This window comes from Fulvia fulva, chromosome 6 (assembly GCF_020509005.1).
Source record: "Fulvia fulva chromosome 6, complete sequence".
In the NCBI taxonomy this organism is placed as follows: domain Eukaryota; kingdom Fungi; phylum Ascomycota; class Dothideomycetes; order Mycosphaerellales; family Mycosphaerellaceae; genus Fulvia; species Fulvia fulva.
Window position 1 is genome coordinate 1,596,157 of NC_063017.1, and position 23,973 is coordinate 1,620,129.

The 23,973-nt window shown below is 54.2% G+C and overlaps 13 protein-coding genes across 13 annotated transcripts; 7 read left to right on the forward strand and 6 right to left on the reverse strand.

The window, feature by feature from the left end:
- Window positions 1–439: 439 nt before the first annotated feature.
- On the forward strand, window positions 440–1,934 carry CLAFUR5_06865 (Acyl-CoA dehydrogenase family member 11; the record flags this gene model as incomplete). Its single annotated transcript, XM_047906013.1, has 2 exons — window positions 440–577; window positions 636–1,934. 2 exons carry the CDS (start codon window positions 440–442, stop codon window positions 1,932–1,934), a joined length of 1,437 nt encoding a protein of 478 aa, XP_047763348.1.
- Window positions 1,935–2,489: 555 nt separating this feature from the next.
- On the reverse strand, window positions 2,490–2,975 carry CLAFUR5_06866 (uncharacterized protein; the record flags this gene model as incomplete). Its single annotated transcript, XM_047906014.1, has 1 exon — window positions 2,490–2,975. One exon carries the CDS (start codon window positions 2,973–2,975, stop codon window positions 2,490–2,492), a length of 486 nt encoding a protein of 161 aa, XP_047763345.1.
- A 222-nt stretch (window positions 2,976–3,197) lies between these two features.
- On the forward strand, window positions 3,198–3,842 carry CLAFUR5_06867 (uncharacterized protein; the record flags this gene model as incomplete). Its single annotated transcript, XM_047906015.1, has 1 exon — window positions 3,198–3,842. The coding sequence occupies one exon, from the start codon at window positions 3,198–3,200 to the stop codon at window positions 3,840–3,842; it is 645 nt and encodes a 214-aa protein (XP_047763346.1).
- A 253-nt stretch (window positions 3,843–4,095) lies between these two features.
- Window positions 4,096–5,199, forward strand: CLAFUR5_06868 (uncharacterized protein; the record flags this gene model as incomplete). The annotated part of the gene is made up of 2 exons (XM_047906016.1): window positions 4,096–4,497; window positions 4,546–5,199. 2 exons carry the CDS (start codon window positions 4,096–4,098, stop codon window positions 5,197–5,199), a joined length of 1,056 nt encoding a protein of 351 aa, XP_047763349.1.
- Window positions 5,200–6,031: 832 nt separating this feature from the next.
- Window positions 6,032–7,214, forward strand: CLAFUR5_06869 (uncharacterized protein; the record flags this gene model as incomplete). Its single annotated transcript, XM_047906017.1, has 2 exons — window positions 6,032–6,335; window positions 6,406–7,214. The coding sequence occupies 2 exons, from the start codon at window positions 6,032–6,034 to the stop codon at window positions 7,212–7,214; spliced, it is 1,113 nt and encodes a 370-aa protein (XP_047763350.1).
- Window positions 7,215–7,447: 233 nt separating this feature from the next.
- On the reverse strand, window positions 7,448–10,283 carry CLAFUR5_06870 (uncharacterized protein; the record flags this gene model as incomplete). Its single annotated transcript, XM_047906018.1, has 6 exons — window positions 7,448–8,710; window positions 8,758–8,845; window positions 8,895–9,168; window positions 9,226–9,304; window positions 9,366–9,410; window positions 9,456–10,283. The coding sequence occupies 6 exons, from the start codon at window positions 10,281–10,283 to the stop codon at window positions 7,448–7,450; spliced, it is 2,577 nt and encodes an 858-aa protein (XP_047763899.1).
- Window positions 10,284–11,615: 1,332 nt separating this feature from the next.
- CLAFUR5_06871 (uncharacterized protein) lies at window positions 11,616–12,812 on the forward strand (the record flags this gene model as incomplete). The annotated part of the gene is made up of 1 exon (XM_047906019.1): window positions 11,616–12,812. The coding sequence occupies one exon, from the start codon at window positions 11,616–11,618 to the stop codon at window positions 12,810–12,812; it is 1,197 nt and encodes a 398-aa protein (XP_047763898.1).
- A 120-nt stretch (window positions 12,813–12,932) lies between these two features.
- On the forward strand, window positions 12,933–13,391 carry CLAFUR5_06872 (uncharacterized protein; the record flags this gene model as incomplete). Its single annotated transcript, XM_047906020.1, has 1 exon — window positions 12,933–13,391. One exon carries the CDS (start codon window positions 12,933–12,935, stop codon window positions 13,389–13,391), a length of 459 nt encoding a protein of 152 aa, XP_047763901.1.
- Window positions 13,392–14,078: 687 nt separating this feature from the next.
- On the reverse strand, window positions 14,079–15,163 carry CLAFUR5_06873 (Short-chain dehydrogenase/reductase SAT3; the record flags this gene model as incomplete). The annotated part of the gene is made up of 4 exons (XM_047906021.1): window positions 14,079–14,560; window positions 14,616–14,936; window positions 14,984–15,079; window positions 15,133–15,163. The coding sequence occupies 4 exons, from the start codon at window positions 15,161–15,163 to the stop codon at window positions 14,079–14,081; spliced, it is 930 nt and encodes a 309-aa protein (XP_047763900.1).
- A 473-nt stretch (window positions 15,164–15,636) lies between these two features.
- CLAFUR5_06874 (NAD-capped RNA hydrolase NPY1) lies at window positions 15,637–16,977 on the reverse strand (the record flags this gene model as incomplete). The annotated part of the gene is made up of 2 exons (XM_047906022.1): window positions 15,637–16,751; window positions 16,809–16,977. 2 exons carry the CDS (start codon window positions 16,975–16,977, stop codon window positions 15,637–15,639), a joined length of 1,284 nt encoding a protein of 427 aa, XP_047763903.1.
- A 1,656-nt stretch (window positions 16,978–18,633) lies between these two features.
- Window positions 18,634–20,193, forward strand: CLAFUR5_06875 (uncharacterized protein; the record flags this gene model as incomplete). Its single annotated transcript, XM_047906023.1, has 1 exon — window positions 18,634–20,193. The coding sequence occupies one exon, from the start codon at window positions 18,634–18,636 to the stop codon at window positions 20,191–20,193; it is 1,560 nt and encodes a 519-aa protein (XP_047763902.1).
- Window positions 20,194–20,294: 101 nt separating this feature from the next.
- On the reverse strand, window positions 20,295–21,215 carry CLAFUR5_06876 (uncharacterized protein; the record flags this gene model as incomplete). The annotated part of the gene is made up of 1 exon (XM_047906024.1): window positions 20,295–21,215. One exon carries the CDS (start codon window positions 21,213–21,215, stop codon window positions 20,295–20,297), a length of 921 nt encoding a protein of 306 aa, XP_047763905.1.
- A 397-nt stretch (window positions 21,216–21,612) lies between these two features.
- On the reverse strand, window positions 21,613–23,097 carry CLAFUR5_06877 (Methyltransferase; the record flags this gene model as incomplete). The annotated part of the gene is made up of 5 exons (XM_047906025.1): window positions 21,613–21,649; window positions 21,703–22,527; window positions 22,582–22,638; window positions 22,690–22,739; window positions 22,930–23,097. 5 exons carry the CDS (start codon window positions 23,095–23,097, stop codon window positions 21,613–21,615), a joined length of 1,137 nt encoding a protein of 378 aa, XP_047763904.1.
- Between the last annotated feature and the right edge of the window lie 876 nt (window positions 23,098–23,973).

A 23,973-nucleotide genomic window follows, 5' to 3' on the forward strand; every position in this document is an offset into this window, starting at 1 on the left:
ACAACATGACTGAGACGGATGTATTCCACTACTCGTCGTCGACGACTTTACTACGATATCCAGATCACTTTTGCCGCTCCGATTGAGTAAAGATCAATGTTCCTCGCGACCCGGCCAACTTCCAAGACGAGATGTAGGATGTAGCTGAAGGTTAGCCGAAGCCGCGGTGATGTTGCTACCCTCGGCTGTTGTTCAATGATAGGTCCACGAGGCTCACCCCATCACCAGAGGCCATCTCTCTCGGGGGAAATATGATTAGTAGCCGTGTGTAAGGACATTTCTGATCGACACGCATCTCTCGTTTCTTTTCCATCTTCCTGTCGGGTCACGATTCACACCGGTCGCGGTCGACAGTACATCTACACATCTTGCCTGTTCAATAGGCAAAGACTACTTATAAACAGTTCAGATCAAGAGCAGCCCAACGAGATTAGGAATCATGTCTGTGCCATACAAGATCGAGGCCATGGAGGAGTACCTCATTGGCGGCAAGAAGCGTGCACAGCGCGCCAGCGACAGGATCCCCATGCTTGCACGAGTACACGTCTCTGATCGGGCGAAGAAGGCGTTGGATCTGGTATGTTGTGTCTTGGTGGCATTGCCATTGACTACTGCTAACGCTATTGCAACGACAGGTCGAGAAGTTCGTCGAAGAAGAATGTATCCCAGCCGACACCGTCTACGCCCAAAGCATCGGCCAGACCACCGAAGAACGATTCGCCGCCCACCCACAAGTCGTCGAGGACCTCAAGAAGCGAGCAAGAGAGTTGGGACTGTGGAACATGTTCCTGCCAAAGAACCACTTCAGCCAGGGCGCAGGCTTCAGCAACTTGGAGTACGGCTTGATGGCAGAGTACCTAGGCAGGAGCTTCATCGCCTCCGAGGCAGTCAACTGCTCGGCACCAGACACTGGCAACATGGAGGTGTTCGCCAAGTACGGCACAGACTGGCAGAAGAAGCGGTGGTTGGAGCCACTTCTTGAGGGCAAGATCCGCAGTGCTTTCCTCATGACAGAGCCAGACGTCGCCTCCTCGGACGCCACCAACATCAACATGAGCTTGAAGCTCGAGGGCAACGAGTGGGTCATCAACGGCTCGAAGTGGTGGTCTTCCGGCGCAGGTGACAAGCGCTGCGAGATCTTCATCGTCATGGGCAAGTCCGACCCCACCAATGCCAGCGTCTACAAGCAGCAATCCGTCGTCCTCGTCCCCTTCGACGCCCCAGGTATCACCATCACCCGCATGCTCTCAGTCTTCGGCTTCGACGACGCCCCACACGGTCACGGCCAGATCACGTTCAACAACGTGCGCGTTCCCAAGGAGAACATCGTCCTCGGCCCAGGTCGTGGTTTCGAGGTGATCCAGGGCCGCCTCGGACCAGGCCGTATCCACCACGCCATGCGCAGCATCGGTGCCGCTGAGCGCGCTCTCGAGTTCACAATCGCCCGCATGAACGACGAGACCAAAAAGCCCTTCGGCAAACTCCTCGCCGAGCACGGCCTCATGCTTAGCCGCGTCGCCGACGCTCGTGTCGACATCGACGCTGCCCGCCTCCAAGTCCTCAACGCCGCTATCATGATCGATACAAAGGACGCAAAATTCGCGCTCAAAGAAATCGCCGAGGCCAAAATCCTTATCCCCAGAATTGCCCTTCGCATCATCGATGAGGCGATCCAGGCACATGGCGCTGGCGGTGTTTCACAGGATACCCCACTCGCGAAGATGTGGACGAGTGGACGGACCATGAGGATTGTGGATGGACCGGATGAGGTTCACCTGCTGCAGTTGGGCAGGAATGAGAATAAGAGGGGTAAGGAGATGTTGGAGAAGATTCAGTGGCAGGCGAAGAAGAGTGCGGAGATGTGTTTGGCTTATGGCATGGAGAAGAGGGATCCGTTGTTGTTGAGTAGGCAGGTTTCGAAGGCGAAGCTTTAGAGTTTCGATATTATGTAAGGTTCGATGTGAATGCAAGAATGTTGACAGTCTCCAGCCGATGTCCACTCGGCGACGCCTTTCCGGGAGTTGAACGGTCTTCACGCCTCTTGTCTCCGAACATCGGCTCTGCGATAGTGGAGCTCGCGTCCGTCTTTGGCTGCATCATACCTTCCGTGTCGCGCAACAGGGATGGTGTGACGGTGATCACTGCGTCTCTGTTCGTGCCAGAAGTAGCATCGAAGCCATTGAGGCGTATGTTGCACGCTAGCGGCATGGGGCGGCGCCTCGTCCTCGTCCTCGTCTCCCTGTCCCTCTCCGTCTCCATCTTCGATGGCGGCAACTTGGACGGGTCGGCTCATCGCTTGAGAGGTAACAGTGGTGGCATCGCCAGCGCTTGCATCACTAGGAGCATTCTGCTTGAGCTCAGAGTCCTGACCATGACTCTCGAGGGCGACCATTTGTATTTCATTGCTACATACATTCGGGTCTCGTCAAACCTCAACCCCATCAGCTGCACCACGCTCATAATTCGCAAGAGTACATCCAAGTCGACTGCTAAATACCATCAACCCTGAGGAACCTCACACCAACGCAATCCTGCACTTTGACTCCGTCGTGATCCAAGACCGGGGCCAAAAGCTGGTCCTGTGCCATAAGCGCCAAGGTTTGGACACGGTCGTAAGGGTAATCCGGTCTAAGGAGCGTCCGCCAGCATTCTAGCGCGCTCTCATAACTTAAGCAGATGCCTGCGATCTCGATGTGGTCTATATGTCCTCTTTGCTGCTCGGTCGGAGGCTCGGCCTTCTTGCGGAGCAGCTTCTCCTTGATGAAGTCTCGGAAACGTGGCTGTTGAGCTGGTGGTGCTTGTCGCTGCTTGTGGTTTAGGACGAACCAGTATTTTCCAGATATGGTTTGAATGTCTTCGTACGCTGGAGGGGGCTGGCTGAGGCGGGCTGTCACTGGTATGGCGCTTCGTATTAGGGTGTCGTATGCTGGAGTTATTTCAGAGGTTGGGCTTGACGATATTGATGCTTGAGACATGATTGCGTCGGATGCTGAAGTCCCCGCAGGCGTTGTCTTGTTGTGATCTGGCGCATCCGAGCTTCATGTATTTGGTTTGACAACGCTCTTAGCTGCACGTCTCAGATTGCTTGTCTCTTTGCGAGCTAAGGAGAACATTGAAGTAGCATCTGGAGCAAACAGATCGATTGGTGACCTTCGTGGAATAGTTTACTCAGTTTCTGCTACGATGCTAATTCAAACATGAGCGAGACGAAGCAGGGCGAGATGATGAAAAACGCTTTGTACACAGGAAGCGAAGGAACCAATACTGCACACAAGCAAGACGAAGGAATGGAAGACGCTTTTGACAGATCAAGTGACATTATATCTTTCTCAAGCGACTCTACACAGTTCTACGGAGATGCCACAGAAGTAGCCGCGTTACGACGAACCGACGACGAGGAGCCAACCCTTGATGACTACATCTGGGAGGATGAGAGAGCTCTTCTTGGCAAGGCGGTCAGAATTTACTGGGACAAATCGCACGATGTCCCAGATGCGGAGGACTTCGACAATGACACCACAGCAGTAGAAGCGATCGACGGAGTGATGGCCAAGGAGCCCTGGGCGAAGCAGATGTCTCTAATTGGCGTCGTGGAGGACTTCATCACCGATCGAACATTGCAGGTCAGACTTCATCCTGGGAGGATGACTGTTGGCGTGGACAAGGGCAAAGTTATTGTGATTGAGACACCACTGGGGCGACCAGACTGGGCATTGGACAACGATGCTGCGAGATTGTATCGAGACAGTTGGGAGCGCTATCAACAGAACATCGAGGGGGATCAGAATGGTGGGGAGGGTCAGCATGTATGGGCGGGACCTACTGTGGCTTTTAGTGAATAAGCCACGAAGAAGTTTTGTCTTGGCGTTCGTCGACTGGCGTCCGTGCATGTTGCATGTGATAAGAGCAGAGTGAGCACCTCAAATGAACTTCAACTTGGTTCTCAGTTTCTTCTCACCACAACACAGCTTGATCCGGCTCTGCAAGTATCGAGCCACCAGATCGCACCAGTACTATCTCGCAACATACGAGAATTTAGCAAGGCATTGCACGACAATGCCGACACAAAGCATGTCCACAACTACCAACACCGCAATGGCGCACGTTAACATGCTCGAGTCCGAGTGTGAAGCATCAAGACTCACAACAGGTCCTGCACATCTCTTGACGGTTGTGCTCATCCTCTACGGCGCGATCCTCATCAGCGCACTGGCAGCTCTCGCAGCCCATGCTGTCGAGTCGGCCGTCGACAAAGCTCTGCAAGTTTACGACCGTAACTTTAAGCCACAGAAGATGCCGAAGGGCTTTTTCAGGGTCAGCATTATCGAGATGAAGAGGATGTACACTGTCGAGTTCTGGTTCGCCGTTGCGGTCCTTGGAATCTTCGCACTTTGCGTTGTTCCCAACCCTTTTGGACCCGCCCACTGTGGCCCATTAATGGATGCGACACTCACCTATGGACTAAGTTTGGTCGAGAAATGCCTTGGAACCATGCTGGTATCCGGCGATGTTTGGTGTGTGGCTTGAGCCATGATCGAAGCAAAGAGAAAGGTCGAGGAGATTCCAGAGATGCGTGTACGAGTCGCACAGAGGCTCAACGCACTCGGGGAGGAGATGGAAGTGGAGAGTGAGGGGAGGCTTGCGCGAGACGAGCAGCAAACAGGATTCGCCACTTCCTCCAGGAGAGCGAGGCCAGCGACCTTGTCGAACGTTCCGGACACAACAAGCTCTTACCATGATGGCTGCAATGAAAGCACCGTATCACAAGCTGAAGGCGCAGAGTTCCGAGCGGTCAAGCCGGACGAGGAGGACGTCAAGGAGCGCTCACAGCAGGAGGACAAGAAGGACATTACATCGGTGTGGGGACGAGTCGAGATACTGAAGCGCGAAGCTGAGGATGCATCAAGCACGCAACGACACACAGTCCGCGCGCAGTTGAGCACGGATGCCAGGCTCCGTCTTCAAAACCACCACAAGCTGATGGCACTTCGTTCTGAGCTAGGACTTCAGCTCAAGGACGCTGTTCGACACGTGAGAAATTTCAGGAGTAAGCAGGAAGATTCGGTCGAGGAATCTGGTACGATTGAGGTGCAGTCTCAACACATCGACCCCGATGGAGAGGCTCGGGATCTCGGCTGGGAAGTCGTCGAAGAAGGACCAGAAGATGAGAATTGGGACTGGCTGCCGCGTCGTGCCTGATCCTTGTAGCAAAAGATGGAAGCCTTCGAGTCTATCATGGATTGAGTAGATAGGGATAGCGGCTCGTGTGCCGTGCGAGACAATAAGGCACTGCGCTGTACCGCTTCCTCTTGAGCACGGGTCAGATAGCATATACAAGTTGGAAGAACTGGGGATCTCTTCTTCACTTATCTCACTCGTCCCGTGCTTTTGAAGAGCTTCCATGGTTTGCAGGAGATGCTTGATGCTGGGCGAAGTATGACTTCTGACACATTCCTAGCTAATATCACCGTGGGCTTGCTGTCGTTTGAAGCGCTACTGGAGATGCTCTCAAGCATTGACAGAACGAATGAGCCGACGTGTTGACGTAAGTTAAGTTGCATTCAGAATGCGATAGATGGGTGAGCCTAGCAAGCGTTTCATGCTGTTCGTGATTCTTTGTCTGCCGTCGTGCGTGGATAGTGCCAATAAAACTATCCAGTCCGTAGTCTTATCATCTCCAGTAAGTACTAGGGAAGTGAATATCCCGCCGATTCATGCAGACGTCGTTGCTTCCTTTTGGGATGACCAGTGAGTGAATGAGACGCCTGCCAAGACCGGCTTTGAATGACACGGACCACTTCGCTCACCACGATCCACATTTTGCTTTCTTAAGTCGCTCTCCTCCAAGTCTTCTCTTCATCTTCTCGCACCGAAACACCTCGAGGCTGTAAAGCGCTCGACCACCATTGGCGACATCGCACACGCCACCATCACGCCTTAATTCTCGTCGCACGCACTACGCTCCGAAGCGATCACTCACTGGCGTGCCAAAGCGACCACACATCGTACAGACCAAGTTCCACTAGCCGACATGGACGCCGACTCGGTAACCGCTTTCGGGTACTGCGCCATTGTCGCAAGCATCCTCACCCACTCGACTATCACCTTGGACCTCTTCTTCCTGCTCTGCCTGTATTTCAGCGTCGAGGTGGCAGCAGGCACGATCCGCAAGATCGCGAGCGACTTTCTCGATGTCATCTGCTCTAAGATTCCAGCACGTAACGGACCTGGATTGGACAAACCACCTACTACCTCGGAGCACATCGCCGCGCTCTGGGCCATGAGTCTTTACATGGCGGTTGTTGGTGTGCGATGGGCTGAGGCCTTCATGCTCGGTCAACACTTCTGCTTCTTCCTCGTCACTTTTAAAAAACGGACTCGGGATCTTCCTGCTTTCATGGGCAGTCATCGCGAGTGGCATGATGATCCAAGGGCTCTTATGGCTTGGCGTTGAGGGCTACGGCATGATCGAGTCCACTATCCAGGCCGTGCGGAATCCGCACAGCATCTACAAGAAGCTCCAGGTCTATGCCACGAACATTCGCCAAGCTTTTCTTAGAGCTATCGCGCTCACGCCACAAGAGAAGCAGACCCTCGACCGTATCTACGAGAGACTGGAGTCTTACATCAAGGTCGCCGGCAAGATCGAACAAGACATCATCGACCGCGTCAAGGACTTTGCTCGTAGACATGAGCATGTGATCCGGATCGGAAAGCTCATGCTCATGACGCCGATTTGCAACCTCGTTCCCTCAGTCCTGCACAAGGCGCTGAGTCTGGAAGATTTGCTCTACGAACAGATTGAGAGAGTCGCCGGGGACGACACGGAAGACAACAGTGACACCAACACCAATAACAGCGAAAAGAATCAGAACCCCGTCGGTTCGGGAGCCTATGTAGAGGGTATTAGACACGACGCCCAGAATCTCTGTGCTCCCCGCCGTTATGCACGTTACACCACGCAGGGTATGGCAGTGAGTAAGGAGAAGGAGAAGGAGGTGCCAGCTAGCATGGCCGAATCCAAAGAGATGGAAGCGGCGATCGAGGCCGAAGCTCGACAGAAAGCTGAAGACTTGTTTGAAGTCCAGAGCATCGAATCGCAACAGAAGGAGCATAGCACCAAGAAAATCCACGAGGAGGGCTGGGAGGTCATCGAAGCCGGCGAGGAAGATGGCAACTGGAAGTGGTTGGAGCGTGATACTACGAGGAAGTAGGATATACGTTGGAGAGTGGTGCGGGGCGTGGCGATGCTGAGCTTCCTGCGAAGGTGGCCGACGTGAGTACATATCCAGGCTGTAGCTCGATGAGTGCGTGAATGAGGTGGACGCCAAGAATGTACACCTTATAGCTCTGGGCGAGCTACTCTATAGCACCAGATGAGATCAACGACACCGCACATCCTGATTGACCATGTAAACATTCTTCGGCCGCTGATCTAAGCCCACGGTCATCTACTCGGCTGTTCTATCGAAGGTCGGCGTATGTGTGCGCTGCTTGCAGTACCTCTGGAGGATTGCGCGGGCTGTCGAACAGGAGTCGGACGGCCGATAATGCCTTGCTGTCGTAGCCACTGAACTCTTTCCTCATCGCTGGCCACACTCCAATTCGGCATGTGTGCACTTCCGTAACCGCGTCCCACCGGGCCAGGCCTCTCCACCGGAGGGGCAAAAGTCGATGGCGAAGAAACTTTGGGAGCGGGTACTGGTGTCGTCGCGCTACTGCTGTCATACAGAAGAGCTCCGGTGCTGGGCTGCGCAGTGGAGGTGCTGGCAGTGGAGTCTTCATCGAACGAGCTGAGTAGGACTTGCTCTGCCTTCATCCTTCTAGTCACCATGGGTGTCCTTGGCGTTGATGGTGATTCCGAGCGGCGTTTCCGTGAGCTAGACTCCTCGGTCGGGAGGACCGTTGGTAAGCCATCGGTGATGTCGACGGTGCGATGCTTGTCCCAGATATGCCTCGTTTGTTTGATCAAGACATGATACGTGCTCGCGAGGGAGGGTCTGTTAGTCGCTATCACGACACCTGTGTCCTCTTCACGCAGTGTTTCGCCGGGCTTCAAGATCGTGACCGTCAGAGTCCATTCGTCATCGTTGCAATCCATTTCAACAAAGCCGTTGAGATTGGTCCGCTGCAAACCCTCGTGGAGATATGTCTCGAGTTGCCCTTCGTATTTGGACCAGTCGACATCCAGGTTGGCGAGCTGAACCTGATAGGGCTGATATATATCCCGTGCGTCACCTTGTCGATCCAGCAAAGGACCGCCGTTCCTTCGTTGCTTGTCACTGAAGTAGATCTTGAACTCCAGCGAGCCATTGGGAAGTGCAATGGGGAATTCCATGGGAATACGCCAGGTGCGTTTCGGCTCGTTGGGGAGTCGTTTCAATGCCAATACCACCCTATCCTTGGCGTACCAGCCATCGCCATCCATGCTCTGGGTCACAAGCTTTGGATTACGTTCTCGTTTGTTGGAAGCAAGGTAAGCGTCCCGGTGTCGTGCCTTCTGCAGAGGCTCGCTGCGCGAGAGATACCACAAGCCATAACCCAAAGCACTAGCTTCGTTCCTGGGGTACTGTGCGTGACCACCTCTTGCGACAGCCATATCGGATTGACTTAGACGCACATCGATGCCTCGACGCTGGCCAGACGCTCCAAGTGCTTTAGAGACGGTGTCGTTAGAACTTCCTCCTCCAGTCAGGACTACCATCAGAGTCTATGATATGTTAGTGATGGATCTGCTAGCGACTTGGCACGCCATACGTTACGAAGTGAAGGTGCCTCCATGAAGGCCACTAGGTCTCGTACCACGTCCCTTGCCCATGCGTCGAGCCAGCTCTGCATGCGGTCCCTTTGTACAGTTAGCGCAGAACGGTGTTGATTCGAGGACGTGAACTTACGCAGTGATGATTATGGGGAACACGCGCATTCCTCCAGCTCCAGGGACACTTAACAACTTGTCATTTCTGGAACAGATGGTGATGGCGAAGTCCCGCGGGATTTCCGTCTTCGGTCGTTCTACCAAAGCCGATACCTGACGAGCAAGTTCTTCTTGAGACATGCCGCCGAGTTTGGTAGGAACACTGTCGATGCCGCCATGGTAGACGACTTCTGGGCATCCCAAGACGTATTCCAAAGCCATCTTGCGCACGACATGAGAACCATGCAGATACCCTGTAGATGAAATCAGAGTCAGCAGATACTGATCAATACGAACAAAGCAGCACTGACCAGACGGTGGATGCGCAATTGTGAGCCGTGCTTGTTCACCCTCGCGCAGGGGTTCATCGATGCGAATCGCAGCAAGATCCTGAAAAGCTGTAACTTCTGCATGATGATGACAATACGTGGCTGCCGATGGTTGCACTTACATTGGTGAAGTGTCCAATATCGTACCAAACAGCGGTGTCGCGGTACTACACCGATCAGCGACCATCCCAGTCAGGAGCATTGAGACTTACGGCAACTGCATTGTGCTTCAGCAGAAGTTCGACGTCGTTTGCGGCCGCACAGCACGGCTCGAGACGCAGCTGTACATTACGCAACCCATTGTCGACAGCAGCGTTCTTGTAAATCCCGTGCATTACGTTGTTGTTGATAGCAGGAACTGTCAGCTTCACTGCTTTGGGAAGCTTGACCCAGTCGAGATCTCGATGTTTGATGGTCATCATCGTCTGGTCCCTGTAGTAACGCACGATCCGACGAAAGATCCACTTGTAGCGTAGTGTCGTGAACTTTTGCAATGCGCCCAAGTCGCCTACTTCAGAGCCCAATGCTCGATAGAAACGACGTGTTTCTGCGGAATCGCTGTACTGTTGGTAGAAGGCGAGCGGGCTGTTCTCAATGACACGGTGGCCCTCCGTCGGGTTCGCTCGTAGCCAAGTAGATACTTCGTGGTCGCCATAGAGTAAACACGGATCTCCATCCTCATCAATATCGTCCAGTATAACGCATTGCTGCTCAAGAGTGTCTTGCCCGGTCCGTAAGCGCACCACGTCGATAGTTTTATTGACCATGTCGCAGCTGGGAAGAAACAACTCGGCAGTCACCTTGCCAGAGCTGCCGCCGTCGTCGATGAGCACGCTGAGGTGGTCACTGTCATAGTCCATTTCTCCGGATGCAGACATGGTCGTTGCCGTGAGGAGAGTTGTTCGAGCCAAATTGCGGGCGCCAGTGGATAGTAAGGCAACACATAAGGAAGTATGCGCAGACATCATGGACCTAGCCTTGATACCGGCCGTCCAAGATGTGAGACACGCTTCAAGCCGCCGCAAGGATATGTTGCGCATAATGATGCGCACAGACAAATGGCCAGGTGCAGGATCCAGCCATCTGCGCACAAATAAGACCAGGTGGAGAGGCTCGGTCGACTAAGGCAGCGGTGCAGGCGGAAGGCTGCGCACGGCAACAGGCATGTTGTTCCAAGGTGGATTCTGTCAATCAAGCCACCCATCGTATTGGTCCTGTTGCAGCATCGGTTGGTTGGTAATGATCCTTGACACAGATTGCAGAGTGCAACGGATTCCGGCCATCTCAGTGCACGTCTCGTTGTGATTCGCGATTTACACGGTTGGTCCAATGGGCGTCTTGAATGGGCGTCTTGCGGCATAGAATACTGTGTTCGAGCTTGAGACTGCGTCTGTGTCCCTTCGACCCACACAAGGCCTCCGCCTGCCTTCCAAACATCATGGTCAAGGCAGCTCGCGGGGTTGCGTCGTGCAAGTGTGGCCAGTAGCGGTTGGTGGCATGTGGTGGGAACAAACGCAGCTGCTTTCGGGAAAGAAGATGAGGTCCTGCTTCCGTGCCATGCCAAGACACGGCCCGATGGTCCATGCGCGTGACCGTCTCGTCAAGACTTCATCCACAACAACACGACGACAGGCACGCCATGATACGTTTGGTCCACGCTCTACACCTGTCGCACACGCTATGATCAAGAATCTCCGCCCCTATCGCTGGACGTGGACTAACAGGAACAGCTTCAGGCCTGAGCCGACGATGACGCACACACGAGGCAAACGGCACAAGCTCTTCTACCCGTGAAAGAACCACTGCATGTGGCCGTATGCACGTCCATGGCTTCTCCGTCTAGCAGGCAGCGCTTTGACACGGATCGCTTACGTATGGTAGTCTTGGATCATCAATGAAGCATAGCCACAAAGAACGCTGCACTGCGAAGCGTCACCAAGGGCCAATGTTCTACCCGCTAAGCATCTTGCCTTGAGACAGCAGCCTGTGTCTCTCTATCAAAGCGGTCTGCACTGCCTGACAGTGGCCCAGGCTTCGCCGAAGCGGCAATGTGCCACTCACCGAGTGGGCGGTTCCCGTCTTGTCAACAAGCCGCCAGCCGCTAAGGGGTCTATCCCGGCAGTAGCCCACGCTGCGCATGTTCCTGTGCGGACCTTGAACTACTTGTTCGCACCTGCGAATGCCTCAGGTAAGCTCCTGGTCACTTCCATCAACACCTCAAGCTCAATCACGACTGTGGAGAAGCAAACTGCCGCTCCAGGCAAAGGACAGGACGTTTTAGCATCAACCGACTACGAATCCGCAACATCGAGCTTCTGCAGCACTAAGTAGCCGGAACTGCCCTTGGAACGAATTAACGTCTCCCGACAAAGATGTCACCACCGCCATCGATACATTCGCGCGAGGAATCGAGTCACAGCTCGCCAACACCACCATCCGACCCCCAGAAGAGGTCAACTTCCAACCCTCATGGTCCGTGGCATCGCGGCCTGTACGCCGTCTGTCTAGCTATAGATCGGTGCAAAACACCTTCTCATGGTGAAGACTACAAGTGGAGCAAGACAAACCGTTGTTCTTCATTGGAGTGGGTCGGTGAAAAGATACCGTTTCTGGCTCGTGACAGGACCGGCCTCAGCCTACCGAAACCTTTCACAGCTGAGCAGTTCCAGTCGAGGATGCAAGCTTCGTTCAGGCCGAGCCGATCAAAAGCCCCCGAAGGCTGCACATCCGAAACATTCTGGAGCAGAGGCTCGGAAAATTTCGAGCAGGCATATTTCAGCCGGATGAAGCACAACGCCATGCATTATGACGCGGCAGGTGCGGAACAGCTACTTCCCCGTTTCATCGAAAGTCTGGAAACGATGATCGTTGACATCACGACACCTGATGCAACAAGGCGTCTTTCTGTCATCGGACACAACTCATCTGATGACGACGAGCTCAGTTCTATCGACAGCTTCGAAGAACCGATGCTTGATAATGGAAGTGTACCACGACCAGATGAAGCTTCGCCAAGATCATCGACCTCGGACCCTTCACCACCTGAGCCCCTGCCAGAGAGCCGGATGTTGACTGACGAGCATCCTCGAAAGAGACGCAAACTGGAGCACATACCGCGTCGCATATCGTCTGAAAGTGTGGGAGACGGTATTTTCGACGGACCAGGGGAACGCACATTCGACCTCGATGCCGGCAAGATCAAGGCAGCAATGAACGACATTTCACAGCTCATCCAATCAGCGGTCGCTGGCTTCATGTCGGACATCAGGCTCAGCATTGGACAGGCTAGCCTCTACAGTCGATGCCTCGACGCTGGTCTGGTGGCGCTCTTCCACACTTCATTCAGCGTCGACATCCGCGCTACGTATGAGACACTCCAAAGCCTCAACAAGCTACAGGCGTATGATGTCTTGCGCTCGTTGGTCTCGGCATTCCTTTACAGCAATATTTTCGATGGAGGCCTCGACTGGCAGCAAGAGCTGTGTCAAGAGGTCGTGCAGGCCGAGCGAAAGGCTAAGCACGGCTCTTCTTGGAAAGTAGGAACTTGGCAGACGTTGGCTGACAAGTAGAAAGATTTGACGACTACGTTGTTCAGACTGTTGACCGGGTCACTGTCCACTGAGCCAACGCGTGTCGAACTTGCTCGAGAACAAGCCCATGCCGTGTCTGCCCAAGAGCTGGGACTTGCCATGGATAAGGGCAACACCGAGGCAATCCGGATCCACGCCGAGAAGGTGTCACAACAAGCCACCACGACGATGCTTCCGCATCTCGAACAACTAGTCAAGCTTGCAGACATGTTCTTTCACCTCTCCGTCGATGGCAAACCCGGTCTAACCAAGTTCACCGAGAACTTGACCAACGTGGTGGACAAGTGTCTTCGCCTGAAGATTAATCTCTGCCGCTCAAGCTTCTCGCACGCTTTCTACTGGCCAGCTCCACGACAGCCCATCGATCTGAATACCATGAATTGTCCTTACCAGCAAATCTGCTCCCAGCCTTCTGTCGTGGCTTACACTCTGCTACCCGGTATTCTTATCACCGAGCACTCTGAGGAGAGAATCGCTAGGTCGGCCGATGTGATGGCGCGTGCGGCTGATCTCGCAGTCAATCTCGCGCCGCTTGGTTCGCCAATGTCAACAAACTAAACACAATGGACGGACAGTGCATGCGGCTAATGGCATCTGCCAGGATTTACTCGACGTCCGATGCATAACGTTGAGAGCGGTCGAGCTATAGAATTGCAGTACACCATCGCGTCGGGCACGACTTTGCTACATCGACGGGCACACAAGTCGCGCTTCATGCCGAGCCAGTGTCTCTGCTGTGGCGTGACAGCTTCTTTCACCATTGTACTGACTGTCATTTCCCTGGGCTTGGTTGCGGAAGGACAGTCTGTGGCACATTATGGGAAGTTGGTCTGGATTTCGGCACGTGTTGTGTATTGAGAATGTTTGGCAGGAGCATAGACTCCTTAGCCAAGCCAATACATAGGCACACATCTACCAACGGGTATGTACTATCTATCTTCACACTCGGTTTCTGCTCATTCAATGGAAGCGATACGCAACGTGTTCCAAGCACTTTGACGCAATTGGTGGGTTGTGCAAAAACAGTCATCTGCCGTAGCGTTTGCGGTTGTCAGCTAACGTCAATCGCATGAAGTCCTTCCAGGCCAGTGTCCCGGTCATCAGATCGGTGAGGGAACAAAGCCATGTCTTTTGACATCGAGGACGCCAATTCGTGTCTCTTCGAGGTTCGGACCAAGAAGATTCCGATCGACGTAGTCTTTCAGATCAAGTGTAGACATCTGGAAGGCGTCACGGCTGAGATGCTCAATACGTCCCAGCAATCTGCCCGATCCTCCCTCCATCCACGACATTAACACACCCATTCAAATACGCCCCCGCCGGACTCGCCATATACAACACCGTCCCCGCCATATCACTCGTCGCCCCCAACCGCTCCGCCGGAATGAACCCCTTCTCAAAAGCCCCCTCAACACACGGATCACCCTTACTCCTCGTGATCCCCGCACTCAAGTCGCCAGGGAAGAGACCTGGTGCGATGCCGTTCACGCGGATGGAGTATGGTACCAGGGCTCCAGAGAGGCTCTTAACCAAGTGCGTCGTGGCGGCTTTGGTCATGGGGTAAGCCGAGAAGCCCAGGGGGTTGCGGAGGTAGCCTGCTATGGAGGTTGTGACGAGGACTTGGGATTTTATGCCGGCGAAGTTTTGGGCTTTGTTGCCGGCGTCGAGGAGTTTGAGGAAGGCGAAGGTTGTGAAGGCGACGGCTGTGGTGTTGGTGGCGAAGCCGGCTGTATATCACATTAGTATGGCAAACGAAGTGGGGAAAGCATGGGAGTGTATTACTGTTCCAATCCTCCATATTCTGCTCCATGCAAGCATCAGCATACTCCTCCAACGTCGCCTCGTTCGGCTCCGCGCTAATGGGCGGAGAGTACCATCCACTATTCGCACAGACGAGGTTCACGTAGCCGGTTTCGTTCTTGGTCTGTTCAGCGACTCGGCGGAGGGAGTCTTTCGAGGTGGCATCGCCGACGATGGGAATAACATTGCCGTGTGGTGAGGCCTCTCGGGCAGCTTCCTCAAGTTTCTCTTTGCGGCGACCGACTATGTAGGCCTTTGCTGCGCCGTTGTTGGCAAAGGCTTTGGTCATCATTAGGCCAATTCCTGCGAGAGGCGTTACTGTGGATTGGGCGGAGAGTGCTACGACGAACCTGTGCCACCGCCGGTGATAACGACGACCATGCCCTTGACGCCGAAGAGCTTGGTCGGGTCTACCGTGTTGGGATCCATGATCTTGGGCGGTACTCCTGAAGGTACCGTGTGTGCAGGATTTGTGTGATGAAGTGAAGTGCTATAGTACCAATCGGGGTGGGTCCTGCAAAGTGGGCCATGGCTGACGACTGGTGCTGTAACGCAGATATGACTGGAAAGCGCACCGAACAGCGAGAGAAGCAAAGCACAGAGAATCAAACCAGGCCCGGGTCGACAGCAGAGACAGACTGCCGTGGTACTCGAGGACTTCGCAGCGTCTCTATGACGGGATATCCGGATATGCACTGGTGAGAGCGAGGCCGGAAATAAGTGGGAGTGGCTGAAGATGCATCTTGAGATGTGCGGTTCGGAGGACGGAGTTGAGCCAGATAGAGAGGAGTCAGGGACTCCGGACTGGCGCTGAAGTCTGAGGCGCTTGGCTTGATGCTTTGCCTGGAGGAGAGGCTTTAGTTACAGCGGCATAGTCGGTAGCATGGTTACGTTGGCGATGTGGGGATGATACGCGCATAGGACATGCTCCCGAAGGAGGTTGCATGAATTTTGACTTCATTGATGAGCCCAACAGCTCTCTTTCATCTATGTGCACTCGTCTCTAAATCTTGGTCTCGCCACTCGCAAAGCCATTGACCACAGCTGTCATAAGCTGATTCGCAATCGCAGTGTTGGGCGGTAATCTCAAATCGCCCTGCTTGTACTCTGGACTGGCATCCTCACCCAGCCCCGACGTGCCTACTCTCAGCGCATGTCGCACTTCATCAAACTCGAACCACCTCGCATCATCAAGCTCAGGATCATGACCCAGATCGATCGTCTCGCCAGTCGGTATCGCTTGACCAATAGCGCCAATCATGAGGTTCGCAGGGTACGGCCAAGGTTGCGTCGAGTGGATCACAACTCTTCCGACGAGAATGCCGGCTTCTTCGTAGACTTCTCTTCGTACGGCCTCTTCGATTGATTCGGCTGGTTCGGCGAAACCGGCGAGGGTGGAGAACCAGTATGCGGGCCAGCGCTTCTGTCGTCCGAGGAGGATCCTGTCGCCCTTTGCGTTCATGACAGCCATGATGACGGTAGGGTCCGTTCGAGGGAAGCACAAGTTGGAAATACCGGTCCGTGTCACGCATGGTGGACGAGCCTTGGGATCTGCGCCTTGCTCCGTGTTGGGTGGGATCGCATTGCTGACTCTCTTCGTTGAGCCATCTGTAGGTGGACACGTCCTCTTGAAGCCGGCGTTGACACTCATTGTGAGGCTGCCACACGCCGCACAGTATGGGTTCCTAGCATTCCAGTCTAGCAACTGTCGTGCCTCGGCATATATGGCCGCATCTTGTGCCTCCAGATGCATTATCCTGCCCTTGCCAAACTCCAGGCTCTTGCTCTTCAGGTCTGCGATCAGCTTCTCGCTGGCCTCCTTGACGCTTCCTCTGGGTGTGACATCGACGGCGAAGTACGGCGCTCCCGTGTAGCGGTTTTTGGCTTGGTATGTGAGACGATTCTTATTCTTCTCGTCGATACCGAGGAAGATGATCTGGGGGATGTAGTTGTCGCTGTTGTAAGTTGCAACCAACTCTTTCTCGTCCTTGGAGAAGGGGTCCCCGCCGATGATGGATTGGACATGGTTGTACTTGACGTAGGCGAGCTTGCCGCGGCCGGGCTTGGTGTTGGACTGGACGAGGGGTTGGAGCTCGTTGCAGAGGAGGAAGGATGTGCCTGGATGATGGGTGAGTAATGTATCACTGCGTTGGGGGGGGGGGGGGGTGACGGGACTGTCGTGCTTCAAGGCCTGAGACAGAAACTTGCTGTCCGCTCGCAGGAATGCCACACGGTTCAGTGGTGAGCCGGAGAAGTAGTTGGCGACTTCCTTGCCGAACTTTCGTGACAGCATCGAGTCGATGTGTGCGTGCGCGGGATCTGGGTTGTCGGGTTGCGCTGGCATGACTTCTCACGCTACATGTATTGTACTAGTGAAGTCTTCAAAGATTGGCAGTACTTTATCGACACTGTGCCTGATCGACTGTCGGCCAGAGAATGAACAGACTGCTCCGATGGCATCATAGCTACCCAGCGCCACCGCCACCGCCACCGCTCCCGATGTTTACTAATGTCTGCCGCTGGTGCGAGAGGCATCGCAGCGTGCGCAGGTGGTGGGGTCATGATTGTTGGTCGGCTCGGCAGAGATGCGAGCGGCATCGTCTGGTCGACATGCAGCATCGTGTACTAGCTGTTACTGTGGTCTGTCAAGACGGATACGGTAGCCTCGCTGTACGCCGTGGAAGTCTCACACTACAGTGAATGAAACACAATGGAACCGGCTTGACTCCGCATTGCCGAGAAGAAAACCGATGACAGCACACTGCACACCACATCCACTGCCCAATCCTACTCTGCTGTTGACCTCGGAGCTTCATCTTCTCATCGACAGACTGTCGTCGTAACGCAAACCACTCGTGGCACCTCATGACCCAGCAGATGGCGTCGCCACGAAGCCTGCCGGACAGCTCATTCCTCACACGAGGTAAGACGGAGTAACAACGATTGGCAATCTGCTACGCATCACTGCCATCATCATCACTGGCTGGCCACATCTCCCGGCGTTACACAACGAACACGATGGTCACGCTGCATACCACCTTGACTTCACCCACGGTGTACATGGCCTTCACCGGCGATTATGTCTACCCAAGCAACAGCCAAGCCATCAACGACTCCAAAATCCTCGTCTTCCCCCAGACCGCTTGTCAGGTGTGATCTCCTTCGGCGACGACACTATCACAGCCGCCTCTGATGGTGGCTTTGTGGTTGCGCCAGACCAGACTCTCGCGAGAGGTGGACAGGTCACCGTCGATGGCATGACGCTATCGCTAGAGAGCGGAGGTGGCGCCGTTGTCGTCAATGGAGTCACGCAAGCTGTGCAGCATGGCAGCACAAGTACATCACATTCCACTACGACTTCGGGGTCGAGAGGTAGTGGGTCGACTCCTTCGAGTGGCAACGTAGAACCTGCCACGCAGACTGCTGGTGCAGGGATACAGCGTGGTCTGTCGGCATCTTGTGCTGTGTTCGCGTCGCTACTATTATGGGTCGCCATAGTGTAGATGCAGACTACGTATAATGCATAACGAGACATCCATATTCCTCTCAGCCCCCTTCCTCGTTTGACATGAGTCGAAAGGAAAGAGCGACTGACGCTATACAGCGGAAGCAATATGGACCACAGCGACCGGGCTCTTTTGGACATCCTCGTTAGCTCAATGGCTTGAAGGTATTCATATTGAGTCTTTGCTCCTTTCGGCAGCAATGTTGGGCTAGCGAGGATCGACTCTCTGGTCTTTTCGGAGACTTGAAACATTCGACAGCTGTCGAGTTGGGCATATTTAATCAGGGCAAAGCTGCTTTGGAGAAACAACGGAGAGCTGTCGAGTTAGGGATATCTAATCAGCGCAAAGCTGCTTGGGAGAAACAACGAAGATTCCTATGCCAGTGCAATGGTCAGAACTCAAGATGACAACGATGACCCCGAAGCCGGTCAGCGCACAATGATATTTAAATCTCTGCTCGAGAGAAAAAGCTCTTCCACAATATTGAGGACAAGATGGTCGTGATAAGCCTAGATGGCTACCGACGTGGTCTACATCACCTTCACGCCATAGACAAGAAGCGAAAAGCAAGAAGATCCGCTCACCGAGCACAACAAGCACCACCGCACGCAAGCACATCGACATCGACGAACATGGAGTATCCTATGCCTCTTGCCCGTACCCTGGAGAATTCCCAGCATCTGCACGCCAGCTCGCACATCCGCTGCAAAATCGTCCCAGTCTGCGAGAATGGACAAGCTTCGACGTCGGACGACTTCAGCTGTACCCATACCCCCTCCCTCCCTCCCGCCCTTAGTCAACAACGGGGTGACGCCTTCATCTCCTGGTCCTTCTTCCAAAAGCTTCGCAAGCACAGCAGTGAGATTCCACAGCTGGATCAGGCCGCTTTGACTTGTGAAGGAGGCTGTGTCACCCCGGCTGGACTGTCGCCTGGGGCAAGGCCGAGACTGGCGGCGCTGGGAAAGTTGGGGGAGAGGTTTGATTGTCAACTAGGGATCGAGGGTGCGGAGTGTAAGTTGAGAGGACCGATGAAGGTCTTGACCGGGGATGGGGTTGTGGATGTGAAGGTTGAGGATGGGGTGGGGTATTTTACGAAGGGGTTCTTGGAGGAGGTTGTGGGATCTAAGGAGAAGGAGAAGGCTGGAGGGATCCCGATGATGGGTGCTGTCGATGGAGATGCTCGAGATCCTTGCTGGCCTTTGGGTTCTTGCGACGACTTGATGGAATTGGACAAGAGGGAAGAGCAAGAGACTGCATACAAGCCCGTCAGCAACGCCGCCGGAACCGTGACAATCGTCAAGTTCATCGCCCCAACCGCGACAAGATACATCACACCAACCGCTCAGCCTTCCCAGACACCGAATGTGGACGAACTCCTCTCCCAAATCTCCAGCTTGGTTCACGCCCCAAGCTTCACCGGCCGACTCACCGCGACGGACCTCGTGAGCTCGCTCTCTGCAGCAGTCACGCCGGGCCCAGCACCTCAGGTACCCAGCCTCACTGGCGCGCCAGGGGTGTACGGAAGGCGCTTCGCAACCACGGCCGGCGAAGACTTGGCCGCGGGTCTATTTCTCCTCGGCTTTGCGGCTCTCCTCTGCCTACTGCGCTTGGTCGTATGGCCTTGCGTGAAGAGGATGATTCCGCTGCTGGCGCCGCGTCCACTCTTCCCAGCTCACCGCAGTTTGAGGGGTCAAGTCATGCCGACGGCGGAGGATATAGCGATTGCTCGGGTCGTTGTGCGTTCGTGTGTTGGGGACTACAGGCGTTCTAAGGGACCACGCAAGACGTTCGGTCTCCGAGTGAGGCGTCCGGCTCGCGGCAGAAAGGCAGTTCGAGGTCGAGCATTGAGCTTGAAAGTATCTGCAACGGTGTTGTCCAAGGAGTCTAGTGATCGCGAGCTTGAGTCCGCGGGCGACATGAGGAGAAGTAATTCTCAGATCAGCCTGGGAAGCGACGTAAGCATCATCAGCAGTACCGTGACTGCCGAGAACGGCGAAGCTTGGGAGCTGTTGGAGGAAGACATGGGTATGCCGAGCCATGTGTACGGTTCATAAGGCTCGGATGCCGAGCCATCTTGTACTCCGTTCTCGAATAGCCCATAGCCCAGAATATCTCCTGAAATTCAACTCTGACATTGAACTTCCAACTACCATCTCTACACGCCCCCTGAAAGCTCCGGATGCACACTCTGCCATACCCTCAAAAACGTCACCACCGCCAAAACCGCCCACCGCTCCCCAAATTGTCCCGTCGCACCGCCTCCCACAAACGCAAATATCGCGACCTTGTTCTTACTCGCCAGGCTCCGGTCTGCGAACACTGAGACAACTTCTTTCCCGTCACTCGTCGTACCATGTTCGCGGGCACTTCGACTGGAACCGGCTTGCGAGCCTTGCGGTCCTTCTTCCTTGCCACCAGATTCCGAGCCAGAGAGGCGAACGAGTTTGTAGCCCCAGCCTCGCTTGTCGATATCTCGAACTTCCTCCCCATGCGAAAGGCGCCATTCGAATCGTTCTTCATGAAATTTCTCGTCATGGCCGAGGACTTCTATGCTGAAGGAGTAGGTAACCGTCCCAGTCTTCCATGCGATATTGGTACGAAGCTGGGTCTTCACAGGTTCGCCATCCGCAGCAGGATGCCGCGGCAGAGTAATGGCGGAATGTTTTGACCACGTGGAGTCCCGTGTGCCGAGAGCAATGGCAGGTGACTCCTTCTCTGGTCCTTGATGTAAGGATAACGTAGTCCCCTTCCAGCCGGTCGTGAAGATGACCGCATTCGTGGGTTGATCAGCGTGTTCGCCTAGATGGAAACGTCTCGTTTTCCACTCCTTCCACTTATTTTCGGAGTACAGATTGAAGACTAGTGGAAATGGTCGTGCGGGTGAGGGAGCTTCGTTGTTGAGAGTTGTGTCGTCTGTTAGGCTTGCGTCGCTGAAGACGCTGGATGGTGGTCGGGATACGTCGTTGAATACGTTTGAGGGAGGCCTTGAGAGGTCTTCGTATGCTGGTGGAGCTTCTTCTTCATTTCGTAGGCTGGACATGTGGGCTTCTTCCGCTTTGCTTGAATAACCCGCCATGGTCGTCGGTGTGTGCCTGGTACGGACGTGAGAGCATTAGACGTGTGGGGGAAGCTTCCTGCTGTATAGGATCAGATCTCAGGCTGCCATACGGTGACCTTGTAATGGTGGATTTTGAGGCACAGCCACGGAACATGGATGTGGTCTAGTTCGCGAGTCCCAATGCGCAGCAAACAAAGGTGGTCCGCTAAAGGACCAAGACTCGTTGTGATTGGTCGCACTCTCCATGCAGTGGGGCACGACATCTGCGAAGGATCGTTCTCCCTGCCATCGTTAGTGGTAGGCTGTCGAATGCTGTGAAACAGCTCGATGAGACATGTTGGAAGGCTGCAGTATGATGCCGATGTACAGCTGCCAGCATCGAATGCTCGATAGGTATCTACAAGTATCCACAAGATCAAGCATCATATGGCTTCTGTGCCCACACTCTCCGCCTAGAAATAGTCAGTGAGCACGTTCTTGCAATCAATGGCGGCGCAGGACTTACGTGAAATGGTAGATATGGAGACCTTTCTGCTTCAACTCCTGTCTCACTTTCGCAACATATACTCTAACCACATCTGCACTCCAGGGCGTCGGAGCTCCATGCTTCGTCAACAACCACATCGCCCAGCCATCTAGTCCAGAAGACCAATGGTGGAGGTTGACTCTACCAGCTTCTTTCAGTCTCTTGTCTTTCGGCCATGAACCCAGCGGACACTTGAAGAGATCATCTTGCAGGTTCGTGAATCCTGCGGCAGTGATGCGTCCGGCCATTGTGGTTTGCGTCGATAGTGGCCTGCCACTTCTTTCCGAGCATCCAAGGAAGTTCTGGCCCCAGCCTGCCAATAGACTGTCTTTGGGTAGAGACTCGTCATCCGACATGACGCGGACATCCAGCTCGACTTGCTCAATCCATCCACCAGGCTTCAGGTTTTCGTAGACCGTTCGATATACTTGGTCCCATTCTGCATCTGTGAAAGCGCCTAGCAGGAGTCGCATGTGGACAAGGTCGAATTGGTAATTCCACGTCCACTCTTGCAGCACATCTTGTACTTCCAGAAAGCAGTTCGGTGGTACCCACGAGTTTGGAGGCGGATACAGGTCTACGCCGTGTACATTCACGTCAGGGAACTTATCCGCAACATCGATCGCCCACGTGCCGGTTCCTGTGCCAATGTCGAGCACGTTTCTCGGGAATCTGAGCGGAGAGCGGAACAGAGGATTATCACGGCCGCTCTCCATGAGCAGGTACACGAAATGCCCGGCATCCATAGTCTCGAACTGCTGATCGTCCGAGGGACCCCAGTAGTCGTCACGCAAGGTCGAGTATCTGGGGTGCAATGTGAGCGCCAAGTGCCGTGATCAGTATATCACGTCGTCTCACTTTCGTCCATTCTCGATGTGACCTCTTAGCAGCGAAGATGCAAGAGAACTGGTTTCCCTGTCGTCGTCGCCTCAGTATTGAATGGGATGGCCTTGTTTGCAGACTTACGAGCCGGCCTCATCGTCGCCAAAGCCGGAATCGCTGGATGTGTCTATCTCCTGTCGCACACATCAGTCGACGTCACTCTTTCTGATCAGGCATGCTGCCGCTTCGTGCATTGCAAGCACATGCCACTTTGTAGCCACTTCACGCTGGCGAATGCAATGTGGACGCGGACTGCCTTGAGAGGCGCGTTGGCTATGTGATTGCAATGCACGAAGCAGCGAAGCTTGTTGGTGGTCAGCTCACCAGTCCAGCGACATGATTCTCATCCTCATCATCGCCAACGACATGTCCCGTCTCAGTCGCGTCGTCTTCAGCTGCCGGATTTTGACTCTGGTCGGCTTGCTGCGCCGCAGCCGGCGGATGCAGAGAGGATTCGGCTCGTGGCTCTTCAGCGTTCGGCACTTCTGCCATGTCCGAGATTCGCACGGATGCGTTTGTGATGAAGCTGATGAAGCTTCGCGAGCTGTCGGACGGCAGCAAGCCCGTCAATTAGTACATCAGCTGTGAGCGCCTGCTGTTGCTGATGTCCCAATGGGTTGGGTGTCGCAGGTAGGCAGAGTGTGATGGCTGCAAGACGATGCTGAAGGTTCAGCTTCCGAGGCAAGACCAACGCCGGGACGAGGCGGGAGCTGTCCCAAAGCGACAAGCGCGGCGGTCTGCGCCTTCGCGGCCTCCCCGTGTTTAGCCTGCTTTGTGACGTTCTTATCCGAACACACCGCCGGCTTGGCGCTCAGCTTTGTATTTAGAGTTTTCTCAGGTAGCTTTTCTGTATCTCAGATTCACACTCGCCAAGGTTCTCATATCTAGTAGCTTCCCTTCCTTTTAGCCTTTCTATCAGGTTGAATTAGCCTATAAGTGAATCTCCTAAGCTATAAGTCTCTAACTTATGCCTTAGTCGGACCTTAGTACTAAAGCTAAGCGAGGTAACCTTACTAACCTTATCTTAGCTCCTACGAACGGGGCGGGCTACTTAAACCTTTAGTATAGAGGATACTAACTAATACCCTAATCGAGGCGATTATTACCTACCGGATTAGTAAGGTTTTGCTACTTATCTAGTCGGAGAGGGCCTAGCCTATAGTCGCGCCCTAGGTAATAACTTCGCGGCTTAGCCTACTAGCCTAAACGACACCTTTAGAGCTACTTAGGCTATACCCCTAGCTACTCGGTCGTACCGCCGCCCTAACCGTAATAGCGACGCGGAGATAGATAGGGCGGACTACCTAGACAAAGATAACTTCGGCGTATATAACGAGCTAGCTAGTAGAGGCAAGGCGCCTAGGACAG